Genomic DNA, 27,191 nt, shown 5'->3' on the forward strand with positions numbered 1-27,191 from the left:
CTATATGGTCCCCCCAAACCAGGGGTGATTTCTGAGCGCATAGCCAGGAGTAACCCCTGAGCGTCAAACGGGTGTGGCCCAAAAACCAAAAAAAAAAAAAAAAAGAGAGGGATAGCATGCTGTTTTCAAGAGTTACTGTGAAGTCACTGTAGGTAAGATGGCGGATCGTGAATAGGTCACGTATATTATCATGAATAGACCTTTTTATGGAGTCGTGAATAGACCTTTGGGTCAGAGGAGAAGAACTGAATCGAGAAGGAAACACACCTGTATGCAAACTGGTTTTTCACAAAGGTGCTGGGATAGTTCAGTGAGGGAGATGGCAGTTTGCTCAGCTTCAGTGTCCAGGATACAGTGATGAAAACAGTCCAGGCCATCAATAATTCACTGAGATAGTTAACCAAAGATCTAACATTCTGTGGCATTGGATAAGTCAAAATTTCTTTTTCTGGGGCCAAAGAAATAGCATGGAGGTAAGGCATTTGCTTTTCATGCAGAAGGACAGTGGTTCGAATCCCGGCATCCCATATGGTCCCCTGTGCCTGCCAGGGGCGATTTCTGAGCATAGAGCCAGAAGTAACACCTGAGCACTGCTGAGTGTACCCAAAAACCAAAAAAATATTTCTTTTTCTTTTTCACTTTTTTATTTTATTAAATCACTGTTGAGACAGACTTAAAAAAAGTTGTTGATGGTTGAGTTTCAGTCGTACAATGCCTATCCTTTCACTAGTGTTCATTTTCTGCCACCAGTTTCCCATTTCCCTCCAGTCTCGTCACCTCCAACCTACCCTGCCTCTATGGCAGGCACTCTCCCTTCTTTCCCTTATCTCTTTGTTTTCTTTTTCCTTTTAGGCACTGTAGTTTGCAATAAATACTGTTACTGAAGAGTTATCATGCATATCACTTTACTTCCTTTCAGTTCCCAGTTCTTGTCCAGAGTGATCATTTCCAACTGCCATTGTCACTGCAGTTCCTTCTCTGTCCTAACTTCATTTCCCACCATCATTTCTACTGTCTTAAGTATTATTCTTCTATTACGGTTTTGGGTGGAGTTTTATATATCCCGCAAATGAATGCCATAATTTGATGTTTGTCCCTCTCTCTCTTAGTCAGAATTTCTTAGGTAAGACTTTTCTTAGGAAGCTCAGTCCTTACAAGAAAGAAAATCAATGTATGGGATTTCATCCAAATAAAAACCTTTTGCTTTTGAAAAGTCATAGTTAAAAAGAAAAGAAAATGAAAATGCAATGAGGAACCTCAAAGTTATCAAACAGAGAGATATAGATCTAGAGTAATACCTGCTTATTTATTGAGCCTCTCCTGGGGATACTGGGGGCTGAGGCAATGTGAAGCTGGGGATTGAATTGGGGGTCCCTTAAGCAAAGCACCACAGGACTAAAATATAGTATAGGGATAGATGCTTGCCTTGCACACAGCTGACTCAGGTTTTATCCCCAGCAACCCAATTATCCCTCAAGTATTGCCAGGAGTGATCCCTGGGCACAGAACTAGGAGCAAGTCCTGAGTAATGCTGGTTGTGGCCCCAAACCCTCCCACCACCATTCCCCAAAATACTCTCAAATAAAGGTATATACTTTCCAGCCCTTTGAGGCCTCTCTTTTTTTTGGTGTGTGTGTGTGTGTGTGTGTGTGTGTGTGGGGAAATCACACCTGGTGGCACTCAGAAGTTGCTCCTGGCAGGCACGGGGGGGGGGGGGGGGGGCGGAGCATATGGTATGCTGGGATTCAAATCACCTTCTGTTCAAATCAGCTGTGTGCAAGGCTCCACCATTGTGCTATCTCTCTGGCCCTGAGCTCTCTCTTTGACTCTGAACCCAGAATATGAAAACAACCACAAATAAAACTCACAAACTCCCACTCAAGAAAACAGAGTTTGATAAAAAAAAAAAAGTAGCCAAGGGTTCAACAAGACATTTCCCCAGGAAAGGTTGCATAGCAAATGAAGCATGAAAAACAACTCAGATCTGGTTACTAGATAAATATAAATTAAAACCCTGCCCAGAGATGGCTCCACAAGGATGGCTGGTATACTGGCTTATTTGTTGTTTTATTCTAGAAATCTGACCAAGAAACAGGTTGACACTTGAAGAGAGATGAGGAAGTCCCAATGAGCCTCTTAGAAAAGTTTGTTTTTTTGGTTTTGTTTATTTGGGGGCCACACCAAGCAGTACTCAGGACTTTCTCCTGGTTCTGCAGACAGAAATCACACCTGGCAGGCTCTTGGATCAGATGGGGTGCCCCAGTCAGCAATGTGTGAGGTCAAGTGCCCGACCCATTGAGCTGTCTCTCTGGCCTGTTTGGGCTCTGGAGAGGGTTTTAATATGCTAATAACGGGCTACTTTGCTTCTCTGAGGAAACATCTTATTTAAAATATACAATGGTCACTAACACATACACTCAGTGATGAAAACCATCCGTTTCATTTTACACATTCACTTACTGTTTCTGTGAACAGATCCTGTTCATGCACCTGATTCGACTTGTTCCTTTGTTCAGTCTGGCTGTAACTTTGAGATTTATGACCCATTCATCCTTGCCCCAATCCCCACCCCTAGAATGGGTCACTCAGAGATCTGGCCTCTAGTTTTTCTGCTTTTGGTTTGCAGCACAAAGAACTGAACCTAGGTCCTCATGCATGGGTGGCAGGGACTCTGCCTCTGAGCCAAATCCCAGACCTGGAGGGCAAGTGAGATTTCCCAAGACTGACTCTACTATGGGTTGGCAGGATGAAAACTTGCTAAAAGTCCAGCACTTGTCTATGAGAACATGAACAGTTTGAGTGGGGAAAATATTTGGAGGGGTCAGAAAAGCTGATTCTTTATAATGTAGTCCAAATCAATTGATTCCTGAGTATCTGTTGACTAAGAAAGAATAAAAAAAATATTTATAGAAATATTCTGTATTTTTGTTTTGTTTTGGGGCCACACCTGGCAGTACTCAGGTGTTATCCTGGCTCTGAATTCAGTAATTATTCCTGATGGGCTCAGGGCTCAGGGTATCATATGGGATGCTGAGGATAGACCCTGAGATGGCCACATGCAAGGCAAACACCCTCCCTACTGTGCTATTGTTCCAATCCCAATATTCTGTCATTTTACCTAAGACAGTTGCAAACTGGAAGACTCAAAGGTCCATTCAGTGTGTAATGGAGAAATTGGGAAATAACCCACAAAGAGGACACAATGGCATATACTTTTCCAATCAAAAGAGAACTGTGCATGCATGAAAAACATGAGGGAGTTGCAAAAGCTGTATGCTGAAAGGAAGAAAGTTAAATAGTGGCTGCTGGTCTCTATTTACAATGAAAATCTAGAAAAAGGCAAAGCTGACCATGCAAGTGAGCAGCTTAGAGATTTCTGGGGGCCCAGGCTGTGAGATATCCTACCAGGACCACCAGGGAAGCTTTGGGGTGGCAAAAAAAAAAAACAACAACTATGTACTGTGTTGAAAGTGGGTCTTTAATTTAAAGTCTGCATTTGTCAGAAACTCACTGAAATCCCCCCTTTAAGTGGGTTTTTTTAAAAGGATATATGCCTTTTTAAACAAGAGAAAAGGATCCCATTAAGTAAAATGTAATGGGGGGGCCCCAAAGAGATAATACAGTGAGGAGAACACTTGCCTTGCACGCAGCAGACCAGTATTGATCCCTAGCATTCCATAAGTCCCCTAACCCAATGGGAGTGATTTCTGAGTGCAGAGCCAAGAGGAAGCCCTGAGCATTGCCAGATGTGTCCTCAAAACAAAACAAACAAACAAACCTAAAATGAAGCCTCAATGATTTCATAATATAAAAAAGACCAGCAACCCCATTTAAAAGGGGATTCAAGACATGGATAAAGGCAGGGCAAAGGCCAGTGAGTGCCTCACACAGGCCCCACCTCATTAGTCACCCAAATCCCTTGATCAGACCCCCTATGCCTCGATCCTGAATGGCCACATTTTAAGTCCTTGACAACAAGCAAATATTGACAGGACAGAAAAGTGCCTGGAATGCGCTGGCATTGCTGGGGAGATGCCAACAGGGCTGGTAGCCTGAAGACATGTCAGGGTGTCTTGTGAAACAAAAGCCTTTTTCTTTTTTTTTATTCGATTACCCTCACCCCCACCAAAGAAATGAACCAAGGATGGACACACAGAACAAGGCTAACGATCTTGTCTTGCAGGGCCTGAGTGATAGCACAGTGGGGAGGGCGTTTACCTTGCACAAGGCCAGCCTGGGGTTTGATCCCCAGCATCCCACATGGCCCACCTGCTAGGAGTAACTTCTGAGCACAGAACCAGCACAGTAACCCCTGACTGTCACTGGGTGTGGCCCACAAAATTTAAAAAATTTTATCTGGGGCCGGTGAGGTGGCGCTAGAGGTAAGGTGTCTGCCTTGCAAGCAGTAACCAAGGAAAGATTGAGACCAAGGTTGGATCCCCCGGGATCCCATATGGTCCCCCCAAGCCAGGGGCAATTTCTGAGCACTTAGCCAGGAGTAACCCCTAACCATCAAACGGGTGTGGCCTGAAAAACCAAAAAAAATTTTTATCTTGCAAAATTTGATCTTGTCTTGCATATTGGGGATATATCCCCAACATAATAATATCCCCATAACAATAACAATAACAGCACTAGAAGTGACCCCTGAGTCACTCCTGAGCACCACCAGATGTGGAAAAAGAAAGGGACAAACGTCCAAAGAAACAGATGTTCAAAGAAGCTTTACTTACAAAGGTCACCCACGGGGAATGACCCAGATCAGATGTAGTGTGGTAGGAGGAGAGGCGCTGAGTCATCCTCTGGGGGGAACATGAGTCAGCGACGTGAGTGAATCTGCTGATCGTGGGGTTTGGATGCACCCTAAAGCCATCTGACGCATTGCTGGGCATTAGTGTATGCGTGGCAGCCTCTGGCGTCTGCAGAGTTCTGGGTCAGGCAACAGGCGGCTCTAGTGAGAAACCTGATTTGTTTGGGGTGGAGGTGGGTGGCGGGGCGGGCTGGAAGGATCGGAGAGAATGTGCTGTGGCAGAGGGAGTGGGTGACGCAGAGGGAAACATTTATCAACATCCCACAGATCACACCGGTACACTGAAATCGATGTAAACATTCCTAAAACACAGTCGTGTCAGACTGGTGTGGGTGGGGAGAGAAGAGAGAGAGAGAGAGAAAAGAGAAGAGAAGAGAGAGAGAGAGGAGAGAGAGAGAGAGAGAGAGAGGAGAGGAGAGAGAGAGAGAGAGAGAGAGAGAGGAGAGAGAGAGAGAGAGAGAGAGAGAGAGAGAGAGAGAGAAATGGCTGTTGTTCAGGAGAGGCAAAGAAGTGACAACTTCAATGGTCCCATTGTGTTGACATCATGGATTTTGGAAGTTTCCGGAAATGAAAAGGGAAAGGACAGGAAAGATTGATCAGACCTAGGGCCGGAGAGATAGCATGGAGGTAAGGTGTTTGCCTTGCATGCAGAAGGACGGTGGTTCGAATCCTGGTATCCCATATGGTCCCCCAAGCCTGCTAGGAGCAATTTCTGAGTGTAGAGCCAGGAATAAACCCTGAGCATTGCCGGGTGTGACCCAAAAACCAGAAGAAAAAAAAAATTGATCAGACCTTATGGGACTGTGATGTGCTTCCCTGGGGTCATGCTAGGCATAGGGTCTGGGGTGCATCCCCTGGGGCAATATGGAAAATTGGGGTCTGGGTATGCCCTCTGGATCTTTGGGGGTTGATGTCTGCAGCTGGAACACTCATGCCTCCATCCCCTAATGTTCTCCCTGTCTTCCCTCCTTCCTCTGTGACTCCTATTCACCTCATGTTTCTTGTTTCCACCTACCCCTGACCTATTCTTTTTTGTTTTGTTTTGTTTTTGGGCCACACCCGTTTGACGCTCAGGGGTTACTCCTGGCTATGCACTCAGAAATTTTCCCTGGCTTGGGGGGACCAGATGGGACGCCAGGGGATCGAACCGCTGTTTGTCCTATGCTAGCACTTGCAAGGCAGACATCTTATCTCTAGCATCACCTTCCCGGCCCCATCCCCTGAACTATTTGTGTCCCAGGACCCTGCTCTGTGATAGCTGCACATTTGCAGTCTGGGCTGGGGATCCCCTGAAGCTATTGTAGCACAGCCAGTGGCCTGCTCTGGGGGATCCTAGAAAGCCCTGGGATCTCCTTGCTCCAGGTTCCATGCCCCAGGGGCCCACTGTAATGCTTCTATAGGCCCTGATGTATCCTCTTTGCATGGGCCCCTGAAAACTGCCTATTTGTGGGGCACTGAAGCTGGTTCTCAGCCCTTCCAGGTCCCCATCAGCCTCCTTCTCTGACCTGTATGAGCCAGGAGCATGCTGGGATCCTGGCAAGGCTTGGGCATGGGGGCATGTCTGACTCTGGGGTGCTCATGGGTAGTGAAAAGGATGCAAGTCTCAGCTTGGGGGTGCCCCCTCTGCAGCCGGGGCAGGGTGTACCCTACCATATCTCAACTGGCCAGGCCATTTTCTCTTTCATGTCCTGGGGAATTTTATTTCTAGAGCAGAAACCTAGAGGTGGTGACATGGCCTGCTTCCTTCCATCGTCCAGCAGCCCAGTGATGCCTATGAACTAATCTATAGAGATGATATCTGAACAGACCCTGCTTCACTCTCCCCTTATGGCTGTGCTCAGTGAGAAACTGACCTTTTGTACCAGAGCCATAGCATAGCATAGAGGAGGCTTACCTTGTATGCATGCGGCCAACTCAGGTTCTATCTCCAGCATCCCATATGGTCCCCTGAGCCCATCAGGAGTGATTCCTGAATGCTTACCCTGACCCCCACCAAAGAAATGAACCAAGGATGGACACACAGAACAAGGCTAACAATCTTGTCTTGCAGGGCCTGAGCGATAGCACAGTGGGGAGGGCGTTTACCTTGCACAAGGCCAGCCTGGGGTTTGATCCCCAGCATCCCACATGGCCCACCTGCTAGGAGTAACTTCTGAGCACAGAACCAGCACAGTAACCCCTGACTGTCACTGGGTGTGGCCCACAAAATTTAAAAAATTTTATCTGGGGCCGGCGAGGTGGTGCTAGAGGTAAGGTGTCTGCCTTGCAAGCCTTAGCCAAGAAAAGATGGCGACTGTGGATCCCCCGGTGTCCCATATGGTTCCCCCAAGCCAGGGGAAATTTCTGAGCACTTAGCCAGGAGTAACCCCTGAGCACCAATGGGTGTGGTCCCTAAATGGAGAGAGAAAGAAAGTGAAAGAGAAAGGAGAGAGAGAAAGGAGAAAGGGGGGAAGAGAGAGAAAAGAGAGAGAGAGAGAGAAAGAGAGAGAGAAGAAAATTAAAGAAAAGAAAGGAAAAGACAAGAAATAAACTGACCCTCCCACCCCACTCACCCCTTGGCTCAGGAAGCCTGTCACCAACCCAACCCTTCTTGGAGCAAATGAGTCCAGAGTGTCATACTTTTCTCTTGGGGTCCTGTTTTCTGAGTATCTTGTAATTTCCACGGTCCTCTCTGCCTTTTGGGGTGCAACCCTGCAACCACAGAATGGCAGGATTGGAAGCTACCTGGGGAATGCACAGAGGAGAGCCAGAGGCAGCTGGTCCAAGATCTCTTCTCCTCAGGATCCTCTCCATGCTCTTCACTGCCTTGTCAAGCCAGGAAGAGGCATTATGTGAGTGGGGCCACGGAGCAGGCATTTCTAGCCTTGTTCCAGGCACTTTCTCATTGGGGGCTCCTGTAAAGCTTTCTCTGATCAACCTCATTCTTTGACTAGAAAGAGAGAGGCAAGGAGTCACCTCAATCCACACCCCAGGAAAGTCCAGAGCTCCCCTGGCCACTTCCCAACTGTCTGTCACCCCAAACCCAGCTGCACCCATGAGAACCAGTTCCCAGGGCCAGATGAGGGCTCTGGAGAGGCCCAGAGCCAGGGTGACAGAGGCTTGCATCAAGGAGTCGAGAGTGGTGGAGGCTGCTGAGTCCAAAAATCCTGAATCTGGGCGCTGGCTGGCAGGGTGGCAACTCAGCAGGAGGGAGGGGACAGTTTGGAGGAGACAGGATTTTATCTCAGGGAGCCCTGTTGTCTCCCTGAGGAGTCTGTGGGGCCCCACCCGGCTCTTTGGAGCAGCCACCAAGTTCGTCACAGCCACTCCTGCTGCGCTCAGCTAAATGCAGACTTTTACCCACCATCTCCCCTTCAGCCCTGGGCGTGTCTGGTAGCTTCTGAATCCCATTTGCATTATCCCCAGAGCCCGTGGCCTGGGAGAACAGGGACAGCTAAGACATCTGGGTCAACCCTCTCCGCAACATTTTGAGGGTCCCCCTGGGTCAGAAGGGTTTCCCCCTTAGTCAGAACTAAGTCTGATTATTTCCCAAGGTGAGACCCCCAACTGACTTTTGCTTACTGGAGGGTTCCAGCATAGGCCTCAGGTCTTTTCAGGGGCAGAAAGTTTTAGCAGGACAGAGGAGCATTCTGAAGCCATTGAGAGAGCACTGTGGCTTGAGTCCAGAAGAAGTTACTTGAGCAAAGGCTCTTGAGAGCAGAGGCCCCGTGGCTCACAGATGTAATAAAATATTGATTTTTTCCTCTACCCTGACCCACCCTGGTGGGTGCCCCTAAACATTCAAAGCAGATAGAAATCACTCCTGTCTTTAAAGTTTTTTCATGGAAGAAATATGTGACAATAGGAAAAGCATGACTCTCTTCTGAATCTGGTTTTGGGGCACACCTGGCAGTGCTCAGGGCTTCCTCCTGGCTCTGCATTCAGGCATCACTCCTGGAAGGGCTTGGAGAACCCTCTGGCATGGGATGATGGGAATCGAACCCAGGTTAGCTGCATGCAAGTTAAGTGCACCTCTGTTGTATCACTCTGGCCTCTAGGAAGTTTCTGATGGAGCATTTTCAGGTGAACTCCAGGAGAAATGAGAACAGTAGGTGGGGCACATGCACAGACACCTGTAAGGTTTTCCATCTTCTCATCTTTGTGTTGTGGAAACAGAAGCAAGAGGCCAAGATGCCTGGAAGTTATGAGACTCATTCAGAATTCCAGTAAGCCTTGAGGCTGGGCCAGAGACCCACCCCTTCTTCCCAGCCATTGCCCCTTGCCTGGTCCCAGCACCCAGTCCCTCATTTGTTGAGTGTTTCCTATACAGAGAACTTCCTGTAGCCAAGGAAAGGTTATGTGGTTGGGTGGATGTCTTTCAGATGAGGGATGCTTCCAGAGAAAGTTTATCCATGGGATTCTCTCCCTCTGAAGATTCTACTTTCGGGGCCGGGTAGGTGGCGCTGGAGGTAAGGTGTCTGCCTTGCAAGCGCTAGCCAAGGAAGGACCGCGGTTCGATCCCCCGGCGTCCCATATGGTCCCCCCAAGCCAGGGGCGATTTCTGAGCACATAGCCAGGAGTAACCCCTGAGCGTCAAACGGGTGTGACCCAAAAACCAAAAAAAAAAAAAAAAAAAAAGATTCTACTTTCATCTGAAAACCTGAGAGGATGAGATGTAAGTAGGTTCCAGCAGAAGGTGGGGGGGGGGGTCCTCACTTGAATCATGGGAGGCTCCCTGGAGAGGGAGAGCTTTGCGAAGTCTCCTGAGAAGCCTGGACTGGTAGCTGATCTGGGAGGAAGGGAGACCAGACCATAGGGAGGAGTTGGGTGTTGGCACATCTGGAAATACTTTTTGTTTTTTTTGTTTTGTTTTGTTTTTGCCCACATCTGGTGATGCTCAGGGGTTACTCCTGACTCTGCATGCAGGAAACACTCCTGGCAGACTCAAAGACCATATGGGATGCTGAGGATTGAACCCTGGGTCAGCCATGTGCAAAGCAAGAGCCCTGCCTGCAGTGTTCTCTCTAGTCCCCTAGAAATGCTTTTAGTGGAGCCTATCCAATGCATTCAGGGTACGATGGGATAATATCCTTGGGCCCTTTGAAGGGGAAGCATCTATTCAGAGTGATGTGCAGGGCCATGTGGGGGGACTCTGGAAATTATGCTTTGCCCTGAATGAACTCAGAGTCCCAGATCTCAGGTCAGTTTGTGGAGGGGTCCTTGGTCTCTCTGCTGTCCCTGTGCAGAACAATTTAGACTTTGGTCTTTTCAACCCAAATTTTCTGGGGAACTCCCTTGGGAACTCTACTGTCCATGGACAGTGATGTAGGCTTCTTTCTGGAGGACCAGCAGACAGTCACCATAACTAGTACTGGTCACCAAAATCTGCCTGCCTGGGAATGGTGGTACTGAATATGAAAATGGAGGATCCTCCCCATCCATGGTCGTGACCTCCTCTGGGAGACAGAACCTCTCGCAAGGCTCCTTATGCCGCATTTGGAATGATTAATCATGGGTCTACTTCCAACAGGGTGAGAGGCACCTACTCAAGTCTATGTGACCAGCCCATGGCTGACCAGGAAGCATGAGAGGACATGCTCCATCATCAGGGTGAATGGGGAGATTCAAGGGACTTCCAGGTGGGACTGGTCTTGGGGATACTGCAGCCCCACTACCTTTTCCTTGGGAATTCTCAGCTCTATTCTCCTTCAGGACAGTAAAGAGAGCAATTCTCCAACTCATACATCACTCCTCTAGCTTCATCAATTACTGTCCTCTTCTGTGCCCAAACCTGGGTCCATCACTGTGTCTCTTCCTCCAACACTTAATATTGGTACTTGACATAGGTCAGGATGGGAGAAGGTGGTGAACACTTCAAGGTGACCAGTTACTACACTGCGAATAGCACAGCCTAGAAATTCACTGGCTCCATCTACTACTGCTTATTTAGCTCCTTCCTTGTTTCTCTTCCTTTTTCTTCCCATCCTCCTTTTCTTTTCTCCTCCTTTCCTCCCTCCTCTCTTTCCCCATTTCTTTCTGAAGTGTCACCCCAATTAACAACTACCTTCTAATCTGTTTTACTAATACTTTTCCATCCTTCCATCATCCATCCACCATCTTTTCACCCACTCATCAGTCTACACACAATTGCATCTTCTACACACATATTTATCTTTCCATTCATCCACGTCTCCCACTCACTTATTAACTTTTATTTCTTCCTTGTGTTTGTCTTTCCATTTGTTCATTTGTTCATTTATCCCATCTCTTTTCTATATGCTTATCCACCCACATCATCCATTATCCTTCATTCATTAAGACAGTTCATCCATCCACGTGCCCATCCACCTACCCACCCACCCTTCTAGCCTATATTTATTCATCCATCCATAGTCATCCCATCTATCCATATCCATCCATCCACTTCATATCCTTTCCATCCCTTACATTTGTCTATCCCCACCTATCATCCATCATCCATTCACATCCATTTATTATCCACTCACCCATAGATCCACAGTGTTTCCTTTGGCACATTTGTAGCTCTGATATATGACAACTTACCCTTAGTTCTGACCTTAACAAGCCCTTTGTGCAGTTCCAGGGATCAGCCAATTTTAGTGTTTGGTCACATTCTGAGCCTTTTGAGTCTCCTCTCCTCTGCTCTGCTCTCTTAACCCCCCCCCACTTCACCCCCCTTCTCTCCTCATGCTGGTTTACACAGAGCAAAGGAGACTCACCCTCCAGGGAAGAGGAGGGCCCTGTCTTCATGCAGCCACCCGAGGCAAGCTCCTCTTCTTTTCTCCCTCTCTCCCACTTGGGCAAGTGCCGGAGAATATGGGTGTGACTTTTGAGAAAAGGGTGCTCACCCTGGAATACTTGGGCTCTTCAAACGTGTTCAGACATGGGGGGAACCTGCACTGATTTCAGGAGAGAGACAACTTGTAAGAGAGAATCCCCATCATGAAGCCAACATGCTTAACTCCAACACCACACACCACACGCCTCATTCGACAGCCCCTCTGCACTCTGCTCTGCTTCCAGGGGGGCTGTTATTGCCTGGTAAACTAAACTGGGAGTGGGGCACTGGAGCTGGCCTGATTGACCAGGCCAGAAATGGTACCCACATTCCTGGGACAGGAGCCTCAAACTCAGCCCTGGCTATACCACCTACCACCTTCCCTGCTCTGCCAGTCCCTGCCTGTGGGAGGTGCCGGCCAACAAAGGAGGGCAGGCAGGAACAAGTTCCTGCATGCTGGTTGGGTTCTGACAGTCAGTGGAGAGGGGCGGCTTTCTGGCTTCTCTCCCTGTTTCAATATTTCCCTGAGTCCCCTCCTCAGCTCTGTCCTCAGGGTCTCCCCTCTCTGGGCTCCCAGATGGCCTGGTGGCCATGAGGGAGAGCGAATAGATGCCACAGGGAAGGGCCTGGCACAGCTTCCTCTGTGCTGACTCCTTTCATTTCCAGGGACTTGATTCTGACTTTAGCCCAGGACCCAACACAAGGCCTGCTGTGTCATATCCCTTCAGGATTCTTGAGCAGGTCTGTGTGACACCAAGTGACCAGGTAGTTTTATTTACAAATCGCTTGATTCCAAGCTGAGCACCCCTGATCCCGGGGATACACAGCCCCCTTTCCTGGGCTGGGAAATCACATCTGAATCTGGGCTATGACCAGCTCACAGCTGCTGGTCTATCCTGGGGGACCCAGGACACCTCATCTTGCCCCAGGGCCCAACGAAGACAGAGGCTGCCCAGTGACTGACAAAAAGCGGGTGCGTCAGAGGCCAGGCATGGCCCAACGGGCTGCTGAGCTGTGGAGGATAATGAAGCGGGTGTTGAGAGAGAGAGAGAGAAAGAGAAGAAAAAAAAAAAACACTTTCAAAAATCAGGTTAGGGCTGAACGCCGGGGTGCGGCGGATTCTCAGGCGTCCTGGCACCTGGCAAGGCAAGTCCGCCCCAACAGTGCCTGGGTCCCTCCTCTTCCTCCGCCTCCTGCTTCGGGCCTGGAGGTGTGTCTCGGGACTCTGCGGGTGCGCCCCATTCCCTACAGAGACGCCTGCCCAACAGGTCACCTGCCCTGCAGTGACTCTCCAGTGACCAGCCATGGACAACGCCACCGACACTGCCAGGAGCAACGGTGCCAGCCCAGAAGCCCGGGAAGCCCGCAGCCCACCTGGGCCTAGCAGTAGCCCAGACATCGTCGGGGCCAAAAGTGACAAAGATGCCAAGAGCCACAACGGGCATAACGGGGAGGCCACAGCTGAGGGCAAGAGTCAGGGCGGTGGCCCCAAGACTGGGGAGGGCAGGAGCGCCTTATTTTCTGGCAATGAGTGGCGGCGGCCAGTCGTGCAATTCGTGGACTCAGTGGATGACAAGGCTTCTTCAAGCTACTTCAGCATGGACTCCGGGGAAGGCCGGCGCTCACCCTATGCAGGCCTACAGCTGGGTGCTGCCAAGAAACCGGCCGTGACCTTTGCAGATAAGGGGGAGCTTCGCAAGAGCCTCTTCTCCGAGCCCCGAAAGCCCTCGGTGACCATCGTGGAGCCGGGTGAGGCCCGACGCCACAGCTTCCCCCGGCAGGACACTGGACCCAGCCTGCGTGCCAAGGCCACCGAGGAGGTGCTATGCGACTCCTGCATCGGCAACAAGCAGAAGGCCGTCAAGTCATGCCTGGTGTGCCAGGCCTCCTTCTGTGAGCTGCATCTCAAGCCCCACCTGGAGGGTGCCGCCTTTCGAGACCACCAGCTGCTGGAGCCCATCCGGGATTTTGAGGCCCGCAAGTGCCCGCTGCACGGCAAGACCATGGAGCTCTTCTGCCAGACGGACCAGACGTGCATCTGCTACCTGTGCATGTTCCAGGAACACAAGAACCACAGCACCATAACCGTGGAGGAAGCCAAGGCCGAGAAGGAGGTAGCACGCCCTGCAGAACACCACTCCCAGTCCCCCCTTGCCCCTTGTTTCCCCATTCCCAGCCCTCTCACTCCCTCTTCTCCTCCCCGAGTGATCTGAGGGTTTGGGGCTCTGATTCCAACCTCCCTCCTGACTCTAAGGAAACCTTCCTCCATGTGTCTGTGGATCTCTCCCTGTGGTGTTTTCTGGCTGGATCTGTCCACACAGGTCAGGAAAGGTCACGGGCTGGGTTAAGGCAGAGCAGAAGGCCCCAGTCCACCTGGGATCAGGCCAGCAGGCGATGCTGCCGCTTCTTTTTGTGCATGGGAAAATTTCTTCTACCTGAGCACCCCTGGTTCCTGGGAAATGGGTCATGGTGGGAGGGGACTCTGAACGTCCTTTCACACCCGACTTGGCCTTTCTAAGTACAGGGATTTTGTGGCGATTCTGCCCATCTCTCCCCAGTGGCCATAGCACACCCCATGGATTTTGTTCGAAAGGCTGCTGGGAGACATGACCCGGCGTGCAGGAGGACACCCGGGGTTGGAGGAGGGTGTGTGGAAGGGGGGGGCTTGAGGTGTGCCTGGCAGACTTGGGGGCGTACGGCGTGTGTGGGTGGTGCGTCTGTGTTTGGGTCTGAGCTACGTCAGGCCTTTGCCCTGTGATTACAGAGACATGGTGCGGCTTGTGAGGTAGAAACACCTTGGGCGAAAGCTGAAGGCTCAGCTCTGTCACCCCCCAGACTCAGGGTTCTGCCTCCATCCCTCTGGGCCCTACTGCAGCTCCCCTCTTGCTGGCCTGCCTGTGTTAGAGTCTGGGACTGTCCATACCCCCTTATCTCATGCCCGCATGTCAGCAAAAAAGGGCTGAGTCAGAAAAGAGGCGCATTGGGAGGTTCTCAGAGCCTCTGGTGTCCCCCAGCCTGCTTTGCTCGAAGTTTTGCACTGGGGAGGAGGGGCAGAGCAGGGGTGGACACTGAAACTGCAACCTCAGGGGACGCTCAGAGCAGTAAATCTAAACAAATGGGGGATTACAGCCCTCTGGCTGCCTGCCAGATGCTGGGGTCCAGGCCCCTAGAGGGCAGAACCGCCAACCTGCTCTAGAGCACCCCTAAAGCAAAGAAACTTCGGGTTCTCTGTGATGTGAGGATGTCGGCAGCAGCTGCCCGACTAGGTGAGCTTAGCTGGGGCTTTCATAGGGGAGAAGGTCCTCAGGGGTGACCTGGATGGGGGGAAGGACTCTCCCAGCATGTGTGTGTATGTGCTGTGTGCTTGTAGGTGATGGTATGTGTATATTGATATGTGTGTTCATTTGTGTGTCAGCAGCACAGAGCAGCAGGAGGCAGGGCGGGTGTCTTGGGGGTGATTTGGCAGCTGTGGGGGGCAGTGAAGGGGGCAGGGTGGGGGAGAAGCAGCTGGGTGGCCCCTAGACCCAAGACCCACAGTCCACAGCACTCAGATGTTTGTGAGGAAGCCCGGGCTCCGCCCTGTGGGCTAGCGGTGAGGTAATCCCGAAGCCCTCTTGGAGGAGGCACTGGACAGTGACTGACATCAAGTGGGCGGTTGGCCCTGGCCTGGCTGCCAACGCAGGTTCCAAGCAGAGGCTTGTGGGAGAAAGGTCCCGGGTTGGGGCCTAGAGTGGCCACCAGCTTCCATCCACCCTTGGGGGTCAGCACTGAGCACTCAGCTTGGAGGAAGCCCCAGACCCCATGAGCTCTGCAAGTCTGGCCAGGGGCTGAGTTGACCTAGCTTGTGCCCTGCACAGGACACTTCTAGGAATCTCTGAGCCCAGAGGCTCCCCCAGAGGAATTCAGGCTAGATTATAGAGCTACAAGCTCCCAGGTGGGGGGGGGGGTCCATGCTCAAGCATGTTGGAGGTCTTGGGCTGATCCCAGCACCAGGGGCTTCACAGCCACGTGCCAGAAGAAGCCAAGGGTGGCCCCGAACCCAAATCAAGAACACCCAAAGGTTTCCAGGTCCTTGTCAGGAGAGTGGGTTTCCATTTTACATCTCCTGGGGGGGGGGGGGTCTGAAATGACCAGAGTTGTGGTCTAAGCTCACTGGGAGGTGACTGAAGTCTAGAGAGAGAAGGGGGGGACGGGGAGAGGAAGGGAGAGAAGAGGAGGGGAGGGCAGGGGAGAAGAGAGGAGGAAGAGAAGGGAGATGACCATCTCTGGACCCAGGGAGCGTCCCTGCCCCACAGCAGGTTGCAAGAGGCCTTTGGCTCTGGAGAACAAAGCTTCCCTGCAGCCCCGATTCTTATCCAACTAATCACTGTTTGACCAAGAACAAATTTGACAATTAACAGCCTCATTTGGCAAATGTCATGCACAGCCCAAGGCCCCTGTGGCTGCTCAGGCCTGGATCCCGGGATCCAGTAGAGAGGGGGATATGAGGGTGTGTGTGGGGTCAGGGCGCCCTTCCTGCAAAAGTCTCAGCATGTGTCATCCTAGGGTCACATCTCTGTGCCCCCCATCTCAAAGACCCTCAGGAAATCTCCCAAGTGGTGTCTTTCTTAGCAGAATGTCCGGGAGGGGACAAAAGAGGCACTTAGGAATTCGCCTGGGCAGGGCAAGGGGTGTAGAGGAAGTCAGAGGGAAGGCAGGTGGAGGAGGGTGGAGCTCCACCAGACACTCAACCACGACACCCAGTCAGCCTGGCAGGGCCTAGGGAAGGGACGGAGGTGGGAGGCAGAGACAGGACAGGGCAGCTCTGCTGCAGGGAGCAGGGATGGGTGTGTCAGGACACCCCAGTTCAGAGATTTCGAGGGGGCCCCGCTGTCCTGCATTCTCTTCTTCTTCTTCTTCTTCTTCTTCTTCTTCTTCTTCTTCTTCTTCTCTCTTCTTCTTCTTCTTCTTCTTCTTTCGCATTTCTTTAGAGTTTTTAGCATTCTTTACAATTTATAAAATAATTTTTGGGAGTTTTTGGGTCACACCCGGCAACACTCAGGGGTACCTCCTGGCTATGAGCTCACGAAATCGCTCTTGACAGGTTCAGGGCGGGGGGGACACATATGGGATGCCAGGATTCGAACCACCATCCTTCTGCATGCAAGGCAAACATGCTATCTCTCTGGCCCCTGTAAAATATTTTTTTTAATTCACCCACAGTTACAAAGCTGTTCATGATTGAGTTTCAGTAATGCAATGTTCCAATACCCAGTGCACAAGTCACTGGTGCACATTTCCCGCCACCATCTGGTATTTTTCTTCTCTCTCTTTCTCATTTGCAATTTTATTACTTAAGCGGTATCACACATATCACTTTCCCTCCTTCCAGCTCCCAGTTCTTGTCTGCAGTGATCATTCCCAACTGTCATTGTCATAGTGGTCCCTTCTCTGCCCTAACTGCACTCCCCCTCTCTTTGTGACAAGCTTCCTGCCATGGACTGGTCCTCATGGCCCTCGTCTCTGTTGCCTTTGGGCATTATCACTAGACTGTCCCTTTTGTCTTTCTACTTTCTGGGGGTGACAGTGCAGGGGGAGCTTGCCACATGAGGGTGTGGTGTGCATCAAGAAATGGGGGTCATATTGACCCCCAAATCACTCGATGGGGTCTTGGGGCAAAGGGGAGACAGCTGCCATCAGGCAACTCACACTTACAAAAAATCAGGTTCTGCCTCTTACGCTAGCTACCTCTTTGGGGCCCTTGGGGTCAGGGGCTGCCTGCATAACCCCTGCCGGGTCACCTGCCAGGGGACACTCACCTGAGCTGGAGATGTCCCTGGGGTCTCTCTGATCCCTGCTGTACATTCGACTCAGGGCAGGGGACCTCTCAGCAGCCCCTGTCCTGGGTTGCTCACTCCATCCCACTGTGTCCTGAATCTAGTTTTGGGCCCCCTCCCACCTGGTTCTGACGTCCCAGCTCGGTGCCCACGCTACAGACAGCCTGGCTCCACCGACCCTGCCCTGCCACTCACAGCCACCCACCAGTTCGGCTTGACCCTCTGTGCCCGCCTTCTTTTGCCCATAACCTGACCTCACCCCAACATCTTTGCTTCTGCCTAAAAGGACCCACCTATTTTATTCTTCTTCCTTCCCTCCTTTCTTCCTTCCTTCCCTCCTTCCTTCCTTCCTTCCTTCCTCCTCCCTTTCATTCCTCCCTCCTTTCTTCCTTCCTTTCCCTTTCCCCTTCCTTCCCTTACCTTCCCCTTCCTTCCCTTTCTTTCCTTCTCTCCTTCCCCTTCCTTCCTTCCCCTTCCTTCCCTTCCTTCCTTCCTTCCTTCCTCCTTCCTTCCTTCCTTCCTGCCTTCGCCTTCCTTCCTTCCTTCCTTCCTTCCTTCCTTCCACTGTCACTGTGGCCTGCCTGCCTTCCTTCCTTCCTTCCACTGTCACTGTGGCCTGCCTGCCCTTTTCCTTCCTTCCTCCCTCCCTTCCTTCCTCCCTCCCTCCCTCCCTCCCTCCCTCCCTCCCTCCCTCCCTCCCTTCCTCCCTTCCTTCCTTCCTTCCTTCCTTCCTTCCTTCCTTCCTTCCTTCCTTCCTTCCTTCCTTCCTTCCTTCCTTCCTTCCACTGTCACTGTGGCCTGCCTGCCTTCCTCCCTTCCTTCTTCCTTCTCCTCCAACTCTGGTTCTCTCCTTGTCTACCTGGCCTCATTCCCTGGGGCTGACAAGGCAATCGAGCATATTGGGGGTGAATCCAGCATTCTCATGAGGGAGATGGGTCCATGCCAGAGACCCAGGACTCCCCTAGGGTGTCAAGGGCAGAGGCTCCTACAGCCCTGCTTCCTCTCCCTCAGGGCCTCTTCCCTATCTGCAATCCCTAGCATGAGCTCAGAACCCACCCCCTTCCCCTGCCAGGGGGCCCCACTACCTATTCTTCTGCCCTCCTCAGTGACTTGGGAAGGCCCAGCACTGGGCCCCAAAGCCCAGTGCTATGGAGAGACCTGAGCATCCCAGAGCTTTCTCTCAGGCTTTCCTCTTCCTGCCTAGAGAGGCGGAGTTTGTTTTGTCCTCCAAGCTGGAAGGTTCTGGAGGGGCCCAAATGGGGTCAGATACACAGCAGAACCAAAGGTGCTCATAGTCCGGCTAAGCCCCATGGCCTTGAACTCCTGCTCTATCTCTGCAGGCCATCGGGAGGGAAGAAGTGTGGATAAGAGAGCTCCAGACCCCAGCATGGCCTGTGACTCCTCCCAGCATACCCCAGACCACCGAAGGGCCTCCCTCTGCCTTCCCCTCTTCTCCTTTCCTCTCCCTTTGCCTTCCCCTCTTCTCCTTTCCTCTCCCTTTGCCTTCCCCTCTTCTCCTTTCCTCTCCCTTTGCCTTCCCCTCTTCTCCTTTCCTCTCCCTCTGCCTTCCTCTCCCCTCCCTTCCCTTCTCTGCCACTCTGTTTTCCTCTTCTCCTCTCTCCTCCCTTTTGCCTTCCCTTCCTCTCCCCTCCCTCTTCCTTCCTCTCCTTCCCTCCTGTCCCTTCCTCTTCCTTCCTGCTCCTTTCCTCTATCCTCCCCTCTGCTTTTTACTCCCTCTCTTCCTTCCTCTCGCCTCTCCCCCTTCCTCTCCTCTCTCCTTCTCTCCCCTCCCTTTCCTGTCCCTCCTCTCCTCACCCCTGCAATCCCTCTCTTCTCTGTCTAGCCCGCAGCCTGTTCTCTTTCCCACAAACAGGCTCCAAGCTGTGCCTGCCCAGACAGAGCCCAGCAGCGACACCCGCTCCTGCTTGCCACACAGGCTCACGTCATGCCCAAGAAACGTGGCACAGTTACTGTGAGGGACACGCCCTGGGTAGAGCCGCCTCCCCTGCTCTGAGCTTTAAAGAGGCCCCAGCCTCTCCCTCCCCTGCACCATGGCCCCAGGGCCCCTTCGAGGAGTGGGTGCCCATAAACGAGTCACCTTCTTCTCTTAGTTTCATCCTCATGAAGATCCAACTGAATGGTCTTCCAGCCCTGGGGCAGTTCTGCAGCCACCTGGGGCTGCTACATCAGGGGCCAGGGGCGTTTGCCGAAGGGCTACTGGGGGCCCCCAGCCATGACTGCTCTCTAACTTTCCCTCCCACAGACGGAGCTCTCCCTGCAGAAGGAACAGCTGCAGCTCAAGATCACAGAGATAGAGGACGAGGCTGAGAAATGGCAGAAGGAGAAGGACCGCATCAAGGTGGGGCTGCACGCTGGTGTGACGCCTTTTCCGCCCATACCCACCTTGGCACTGCCCCATTGGTCCTTTACACTAGGTCCAGACAGTCAGGCAGGCATGGGCTACCCCGTACCCCCAAATCTGAGGTCTCTATTCCCCAAGTCTGCAGTCTCCCCAACCCTCGGAGTTTGTGGTACTCCCAGCACCTCAATTCTATGGTCCCTCCACTCCTGAGCCCCCCACTCTACTCTTGTTCACCTCTTCCTGCCTTCAGGGTCCAAGGATTCACAATTGGGCTCTTGGTTTCTCTGTCTAAACAGCCAGCAACTCACTTTCCAATCTGCATTAGTTTCTGGTGGAGGCAACAGTGGGCACATTCCCGGGAGCCTCTGGGCTGCAGGGGTGTGAGGGGGGCACTGCAGGAGGATGCAATGGTAGGCTTGGTCCCCTCGTGTTTCCCATCAGCCCTTGGTGACTCTCAGCAACACCCAGAAATGTCCCGTCTGTTGGGCTGGAAGCTGTTCCTAATAGAAACCCGGTGCCCTCCTCTGTCCCCTCCTGTGCCCCAGAGCTTCACCACCAACGAGAAGGCCATCCTCGAGCAGAACTTCAGGGACCTGGTGCGTGACCTGGAGAAGCAGAAGGAGGAGGTGCGGGCGGCGCTGGAGCAGCGCGAGCAGGATGCGGTGGACCAGGTGAAGGTGATCGTGGATGCGTTGGACGAGCGGGCCAAGGTCCTGCACGACGACAAGCAGACGCGGGAGCAGCTGCACAGTATCAGCGACTCGGTGCTCTTTCTGCAGGTATGGCACTGGACCTGCAACCCAGCATCCCTGCACCCATGCCCAGGCTCTGCACCACAACCCTGCACTCAGGACTCGGTCCCTGTGACCTTAAACCTCTGCCTGCACCCCTACTTGGGCTCCCAGAGCAATACTCCCACAAGCTGCCTTGCTTCCCTCCTTCCTCTTCCTTTCTCCTTTTTCCCAATTCACTCCTCGTCTTGCTCCATTCTTTCCTTGTTTCCTTCCCTCATTCTTTTCCTTCCTTCCTTCCTTCCTTCCTTCCTTCCTTCCTTCCTTCCTTCCTTCCTTCCTTCCTTCCTTCCTTCCTTCCTTCCTTCCTTCCTTCCTTCCTTCCTCCCTCCCTCCCTCCCTCCCTCTCTACATCCCTCCCTCTCTCCCTCCCTCCCACCTATGGACCTATTCCTCCAGCCAGCCACCAACATCTATCCACCTGTCATCCATCCACTCATCCATCTGATGACCCATCTGTCACCCATCATCCATCTACCCGCCTACTTGGCTACCCGTCCACTTACTCAGTCCACTAACAATCCAAGCCAAGTCATTTCCCTAAAGGCTTTACTGACTTCACATCAATATTACCTGGTACTAGTTTCCAATGATGAGTCCCAGCAGCAGCAGACTGTAAGAAAGCCAGAGCTGCTGTGACTAAAAATGCCTGCTCTGGGCATGGTGGAAGCCAGGCATAAGCGCTGCCTGTTCTTGTCCTTGATCTTGTCTGTCTGTGTGTCTTTCCATTCGCCCATCCTTCTGCCTGCTAGAGTGTTTGGGGGTGTTCATGCATGCCCAGTATCAGTACTCTATAGGTACTGTGGAGAATAGAGAAATATAAAACATGTTTTTAGGGCCCCCAAGGAGCAGCAATTCAGCAGGGAAGATAAGGCACACACAATTAGAGGACAGTAGAGGGAAGGGTGTAATTAAATGATAAAACATCTGGCTCAGGAGATAAGTGCCAGGAGCTCAGGAAGGGCAGCAGGCTGGGTCCTGGGTGAGGTGCTGAGGAGGAGCTCACAATGAGCCTGAGTCCTCCCGGGAATTGAGCAGAAAGGGAGGGAGGAAGAGGTGCCAACATGGAGGGGCAGGATGGAGCTTGGCCTAGAAACATGGGGATGCCTCCAAATGGACCCAGATATTCTAGAAAATCATCATGTTCCCTTCATGCCTCTCCTCAAGGCTCCACAAGCCAGATTTTAGCATTCTCTGGGGTGTGTGAAATGCTTCCACTCAAGTATAGGGACACCTCTAGATGGATCCACAACATTCCAGAAAGTTCTCTCGTTTCCTTAGTGCCTCCACCCCGAGTCTTTAGGAGGGTCAGATCTCAGCACCTCTGTGGGGCGTGTGACACGGTTCCACGCAAGCATGAGGTCACCACCAACCTCCAGGTGGACCCAGAACATTCTAGAAAATTCTCCTGTTCCCTCATACTTCCAGCCCAAGTCTCCCCAGGGCCTTGCCTTGTGCAGTATAGAGATGCCCTCAACTGAGAGAGAGTCCCTGCAAGGGGGTTTCTTGGGTGGATGAAAATTGATCTCCCCCCCACTGCAGGAATTTGGGGCCCTGATGAGTAACTACTCACTGCCACCACCCCTGCCCACCTACCACGTCCTGCTGGAGGGTGAGGGCCTGGGTCAGGCTCTGGGCATCTTCAAGGACGACTTGCTGAACGTATGCATGCGGCACGTAGAGAAGATGAGCAAGGCTGACCTGAGCCGCAGCTTCATCGAGAGGAGCCACATGGAGAATGGTACTGGGGCCCCCTGTGCTCCTGCCCCCAGCCTGGCCCTGGGAGGTTGGAGCCTCAAAACAGCACTGTGCCCACAGCCCTACTGCTCTCCGAGCCTCAGTTTCCTTGACAATCGATGGGGACCCCAGCCAAGGGCTGGTGTACAGACTAATCAAATAGAGACAGCGCAGGCCCTCCCAGGGGCCCAGAAGTGGGGTGTTGGCCTGTGAGGGAGAGCCCAGCATGGCCAGGGACAGCCCCTCACTTTAGCTGTATCTCCAGGGAGTGACCACCGCTACATGAACAACTACATGAACAACAGCTACAACAGCGAGTGGGGCGCGCCTGACACCATGAAGAGGTACTCAATGTACCTGACACCGAAAGGTGAGTCGAGGGCCTCCTCTTGGTTATGCTGGGGAGAGTGAGTACACCCACTCCTGGTCATGCAGAGGAGGGTGAGTCACCTAGGCCAGAGGAGGGTCTAAGGGGGCCCCCCACTGCCAATGTCTGGCAGTTATGAAGTTATATCTTCACCCATGCTTCAAAGTCCTCCCTGCTGTCCCTTTCAGGGCTCTGGTCTACCAGCACCCCCCCCCTTTCCTTGACCTTCAGATTCCCCTTGGTATTGCTTCTCAAAGCAGCTGCCCCCCCCCAGGGCCTGCTCTTGGAAGACTTATAGGCAGAGGAGTGGGAGAAGAGTGGCTGGGAGCCAGCAGGGACACCCTGAGCTGGTCCTCCCTAGGAATCCCCTGACCCCTGAGGTCAGATGGGACAAGGGGTGAAAGACATGGGTCAGGAGGGGAGGCATGTCTTGAGGAGGATGCAAGGACAAGCTTTGAGGAACTTGGGGTGCAGGAGAGATGGAGTGAAGATATAAGAGTGAGCTACGGGGCCAGAGAGATAGCACAGCGGTGTTGCCTTGCAAGCAGCCGATCCAGGACCCAAGATCGTTGGTTCAAATCCGGTCCCCCATGCCTGCCAAGAGCTATTTCTGAGCAGATAGCCAGAAGTAGTAACCTCTGAGCACCGATGGTTGTGGCCCAAAATAACAACAACAACAACAAAAAAGAGTGAGATGCCCTCCCAGGAGTGGGGAGACAGCATCTGAGAGAGACATAGGACCCCACCCCTGGCCTGGGATCCCTTCTCACCGGGCTTCTGGTGACCCTCGCCTCCCCGTTGCATGTCCTGGCTCCCAGGATTTGGTACCCAGATATCCCAACATTCCTGGTACCTGGATATTCCAGAATCTCTGGTACTTGGATATCCCAGCATTCCTGATACCCAGATATCCTAGCATCCCTGGTATCCACATAGGTTAGGGAAACAGGAAGTTGAAGGCAAGGTTACATCCAGATATTCCAGTGTCTCTAGTGACTGATGATCATTTAGGCTCATCTGTTGCTAGACCCAAAGGGGCATCTTAGTGCTTGAGTCCAGGCCCCAGAAGGGGTGGGAGATGTCCAGGGCAGCACCCCTCTCCCAAGGCCACTGACCCACCTGGAGCCCCCTCTGCCATGATGATGGTCCCTCGTTTCTGCTCCACAGCAGGGGTCCGGACATCCTACCAGCCGGGATCCTCCAGCCGCATCACCAAGGAAACTAACCAGAAGAACTTCAATAACCTCTATGGCACCAAAGGTGGGTGCTGGGTGTTCAGGGAAGGGAGGGGAACCTGGGCTTGATAGAGTTGGAGTGCAAAGAAGAGTTGGAGTGCAGAACTTAGATAATAAGTGTGCAGTAATGCACATGTATGTCCCATGTAGGAGTGTGAGTTTGCATGTGTCCCAAGTAGGAATATATGTGTGTAACATAGAGAAATGTGTGTTTGGGGCCACAGCAATAGCACTATGGGTAGAGTGCCTTGCATGCAGCCAACCAACCAGAGTTCAATATCTGGCATCCCATATTGTCCCCAGACCCTACCAGGAGCAACCCCTGAGCGCTGCTTGGTGTGGCCTCAAAATAACAACTAAAGAAAAAGAAATGTGTGTCTGTGTGTGTTCCATGTAAGAATATGTGTTTGCATATGTTCTATGTAGGAATATGAGTGTATGACATCACACTTACACAGGGGTAGGATGCACCCCGAGTCCCAAAAGCTTAGCAAATGGCGGGTCTCAGGACCTCCCTGACCATGTCACTTCTGTGCTGAGAGTCGTGGATGGGACAGAGGACAGGAGAGTGTGAGGCAGGGGCTCCCCTTACTGTGCATGAACAGATTGGTGGGAGGTGAAGGGTTCCGGTGCTCACTGATGCCCCCACTCTACAGGGAACTACACATCGAGAGTGTGGGAGTTCTCCTCCACCATCCAGAGTGGCGACGACTCGCCCCCTGTCCAGGGAAACTCCTCCTTCTCCCTAAAAGGTGAGCCTTGCCTGCCTGGTGCCTGGCCTGCTTCACCCAGGGCTCCAGGCACCCCTTTACCTTCCTCTTGTAGAAGCTTCTTCAGCCTCAATCCTACATACTCAGTCTTGGGAATCTTGCAGGCCCCACAGTGCTAGGGCTGCCTGGGAGTGGGGTGTCTCAGACTCTCTGGGTCTGAGACCTACCCTCTAAACTCTGAAACAGGCCTACAGGTCTCTTGTCTCCAGGGATGGGGTGACGAGGGGTGCAGACTGGGGTCATAACCCAGGGGGATCCTTATGTCTCCCTGGAAGGCCAGGAATGCCCTGTGAACTCTGGGGTCTCAGCTGGCCTATTTGAGGGTCCCAGGCATCAGGCTTAGAGAAAGGATGAGTAATTGGGGAGGTGACCATGGCAGGACCCCCGACCACTCAGCATACATCCAGGGTTGTTAGAATAGTGGCCAGGGAGGGGGGCTACCACGGGGCCCAGCCTGCAGCCCCCAGATGGCCTTTCCCACACAAGCCCAGGAGCAGGACTAGGAGATGGCCACACAGCCCAGCTCATTAGTTCTTGGGGTGGGAGAGTATTGTGCACACGGGGCCCCCAGTGCCATTGGGACAAGTGGGAAACTGAGCAGGGCAGTAGCCCCCAGATGCTATTTCCCCCCTCTCCCGCAGGCAGCAGTAAGCCTTCCTATCAGTTTAGCCCCCTAGGACAGGCCACTGCTAACTTTTCCAAACCTTGGGAGGACGGTGGGCCCCTTAGAAACTATGCAGCTACTTGGCTGCTGGGGGCCTCTCCTGGGGGCTCTCTGCCACTCCTAGCAGGTGGGGTTCCTACTCTCAGAGCCCCTGAAGGCGGTGCTCGCCTCACCAAATGCAGCCCTCGGAGCAAGGCTGGCCAGATCTCCATCAGTTCTTTCCCTTGGATTCTCTTCCCAAAAGCACCGCAGTGAGACCCAAGCTCTTCCCATCTGGGTCTCCCCCAGGACCCCAGAACTCCCCTCTGCAGCTGTCCCCTGGAGGATCCTAGTGGGTGAGACCTGCTGGTTTCTCACCCTCATCCTGTGGGAAGGCAGCGAGACTCCCAGAGATCAGAGCAACTCACAGTCCCAGGGCTGGGCTGAAACTACTACACCCTAATCCAGACAGGCACCTTTTAGCCATGGCCCACAGCACTCCACAGGCCCGTCAATGGCGGCCTGAACCCCAACCCCGTGTAGGCCCCAGGCAGCTAGACAAGGGAGTGGTGCCATGCAGATCTGGCTGGATGCAGTTAGGGCAGGTGGGGGTGCTATGCTGCCTGCTCAGTACCAGGGTCTGTGAATCCCCTAAAGTGTGTAATCCTCACTGCACTGAGGGTGACATTCTCTCTGTTCACTTACTTCTATCTTCCTTGCTGCCTCCTCCTTTTGACCAGCCTTTCCAAGATTTCCGATTGGGGCCGCCATCTTTCAGGGTGGGACAGTTGCACCTGGTGAAAGGCTGACAGAGCTTGTTGAACCCTGGGAGATGGAATCTGAGCCCCTCAGTGCCTGGGGGCTGTGGGTCCCCCTAATACCAGTCTCCCTATCAGGGTACCCCTCCCTCCTCCGGAGCCAGAGCCCCAAGGCCCAGCCCCAGACCTGGAAATCTGGCAAGCACACCATGTTGGTGAGTGAGGGACCCGAAGACAGCCCATCGGGCAGGCATTTCTCCCACGGGAAGGGGAACTGGGCCCCAATGTTGAACCAAGGGTGGGCTTGACATAAGCAATTGCATTCAACCAAGGATTTCTGGAGACCCGAGCCAGATGGGCCTCTAGTGCCTTGTTTTTTCCATCTGTCAGTGGCTAACTGGGCTTCACTTGGCTGAGGAAGCCAGATTGGGTCTGATGGCCCCATGGGGGCTGTCAGGGAGACACTGACGATATGGGCACTGCAGACCCTAGCAGGTGGCAGCATGCCTTAAATCTCCTGTCTAGGGGGTGTCACATGGTTTGGTTCTGTCCCCTACCAAGACCCTGGCCTCCAGGGGCCAGTGCCATGGAGGTTCTGGGGGTTGGGGGTTCTGGGCTCAGCTCGGCATTGGAGCAGGGGTGTGAGTGGCCCTGGGCGCCCAGATAGAAGGGGGTTGATTTAATTGGGGTATACCTTCCCTTTGTAGATGAGGCAGCCCAGGGCTGGGGACTCAGCTCGAGGAGTCTTACAGGGATGGCAGGAAGGGATGTAGGGGTTCGTTCAACTTGGGGAGGGGGGGGCTGGGACCTCTGACTCCTTCTTCCCCCGCAGTCTCACTACCGGCCCTTCTACGTGAACAAAGGCAACGGCATTGGCTCCAACGAGGCACCCTGAGCAGCCCCATCCAGCCCTAGCTCCTGCCTGCCCACTGCTCTCCAGGGGGTAGGGGCGCCCCCAACCCGGGCCTGCTCTCTGCTGGACACTGGTCACCCCTAGTGAAGGGTGACATCTCCTCCTGAACCCCCCTCTGCTTGCTGGCAGGCTGGGCAATGGGGCGCCCCAGGCCCTTGGGTCACCTGCACAAGTAATATTCCTCCCCAGATGTCCCATGAAGGGACACAGT

General features: G+C 52.8%; 1 protein-coding gene across 1 annotated transcript; it reads left to right on the forward strand.

The window, feature by feature from the left end:
• The first annotated feature begins 12,892 nt into the window (after nt 1–12,892).
• Nucleotides 12,893–26,962, forward strand: TRIM29 (tripartite motif containing 29). The gene is made up of 9 exons (XM_049777927.1): nt 12,893–13,702; nt 19,668–19,763; nt 20,312–20,545; nt 22,100–22,298; nt 22,560–22,664; nt 23,829–23,921; nt 24,553–24,648; nt 26,206–26,282; nt 26,900–26,962. Exons 1-9 carry the CDS (start codon nt 12,893–12,895, stop codon nt 26,960–26,962), a joined length of 1,773 nt encoding a protein of 590 aa, XP_049633884.1.
• The last annotated feature ends 229 nt before the right edge of the window (nt 26,963–27,191 follow it).

This window comes from Suncus etruscus, chromosome 8 (genome assembly GCF_024139225.1).
Source record: "Suncus etruscus isolate mSunEtr1 chromosome 8, mSunEtr1.pri.cur, whole genome shotgun sequence".
NCBI classification, from domain to species: Eukaryota; Metazoa; Chordata; class Mammalia; order Eulipotyphla; family Soricidae; genus Suncus; species Suncus etruscus.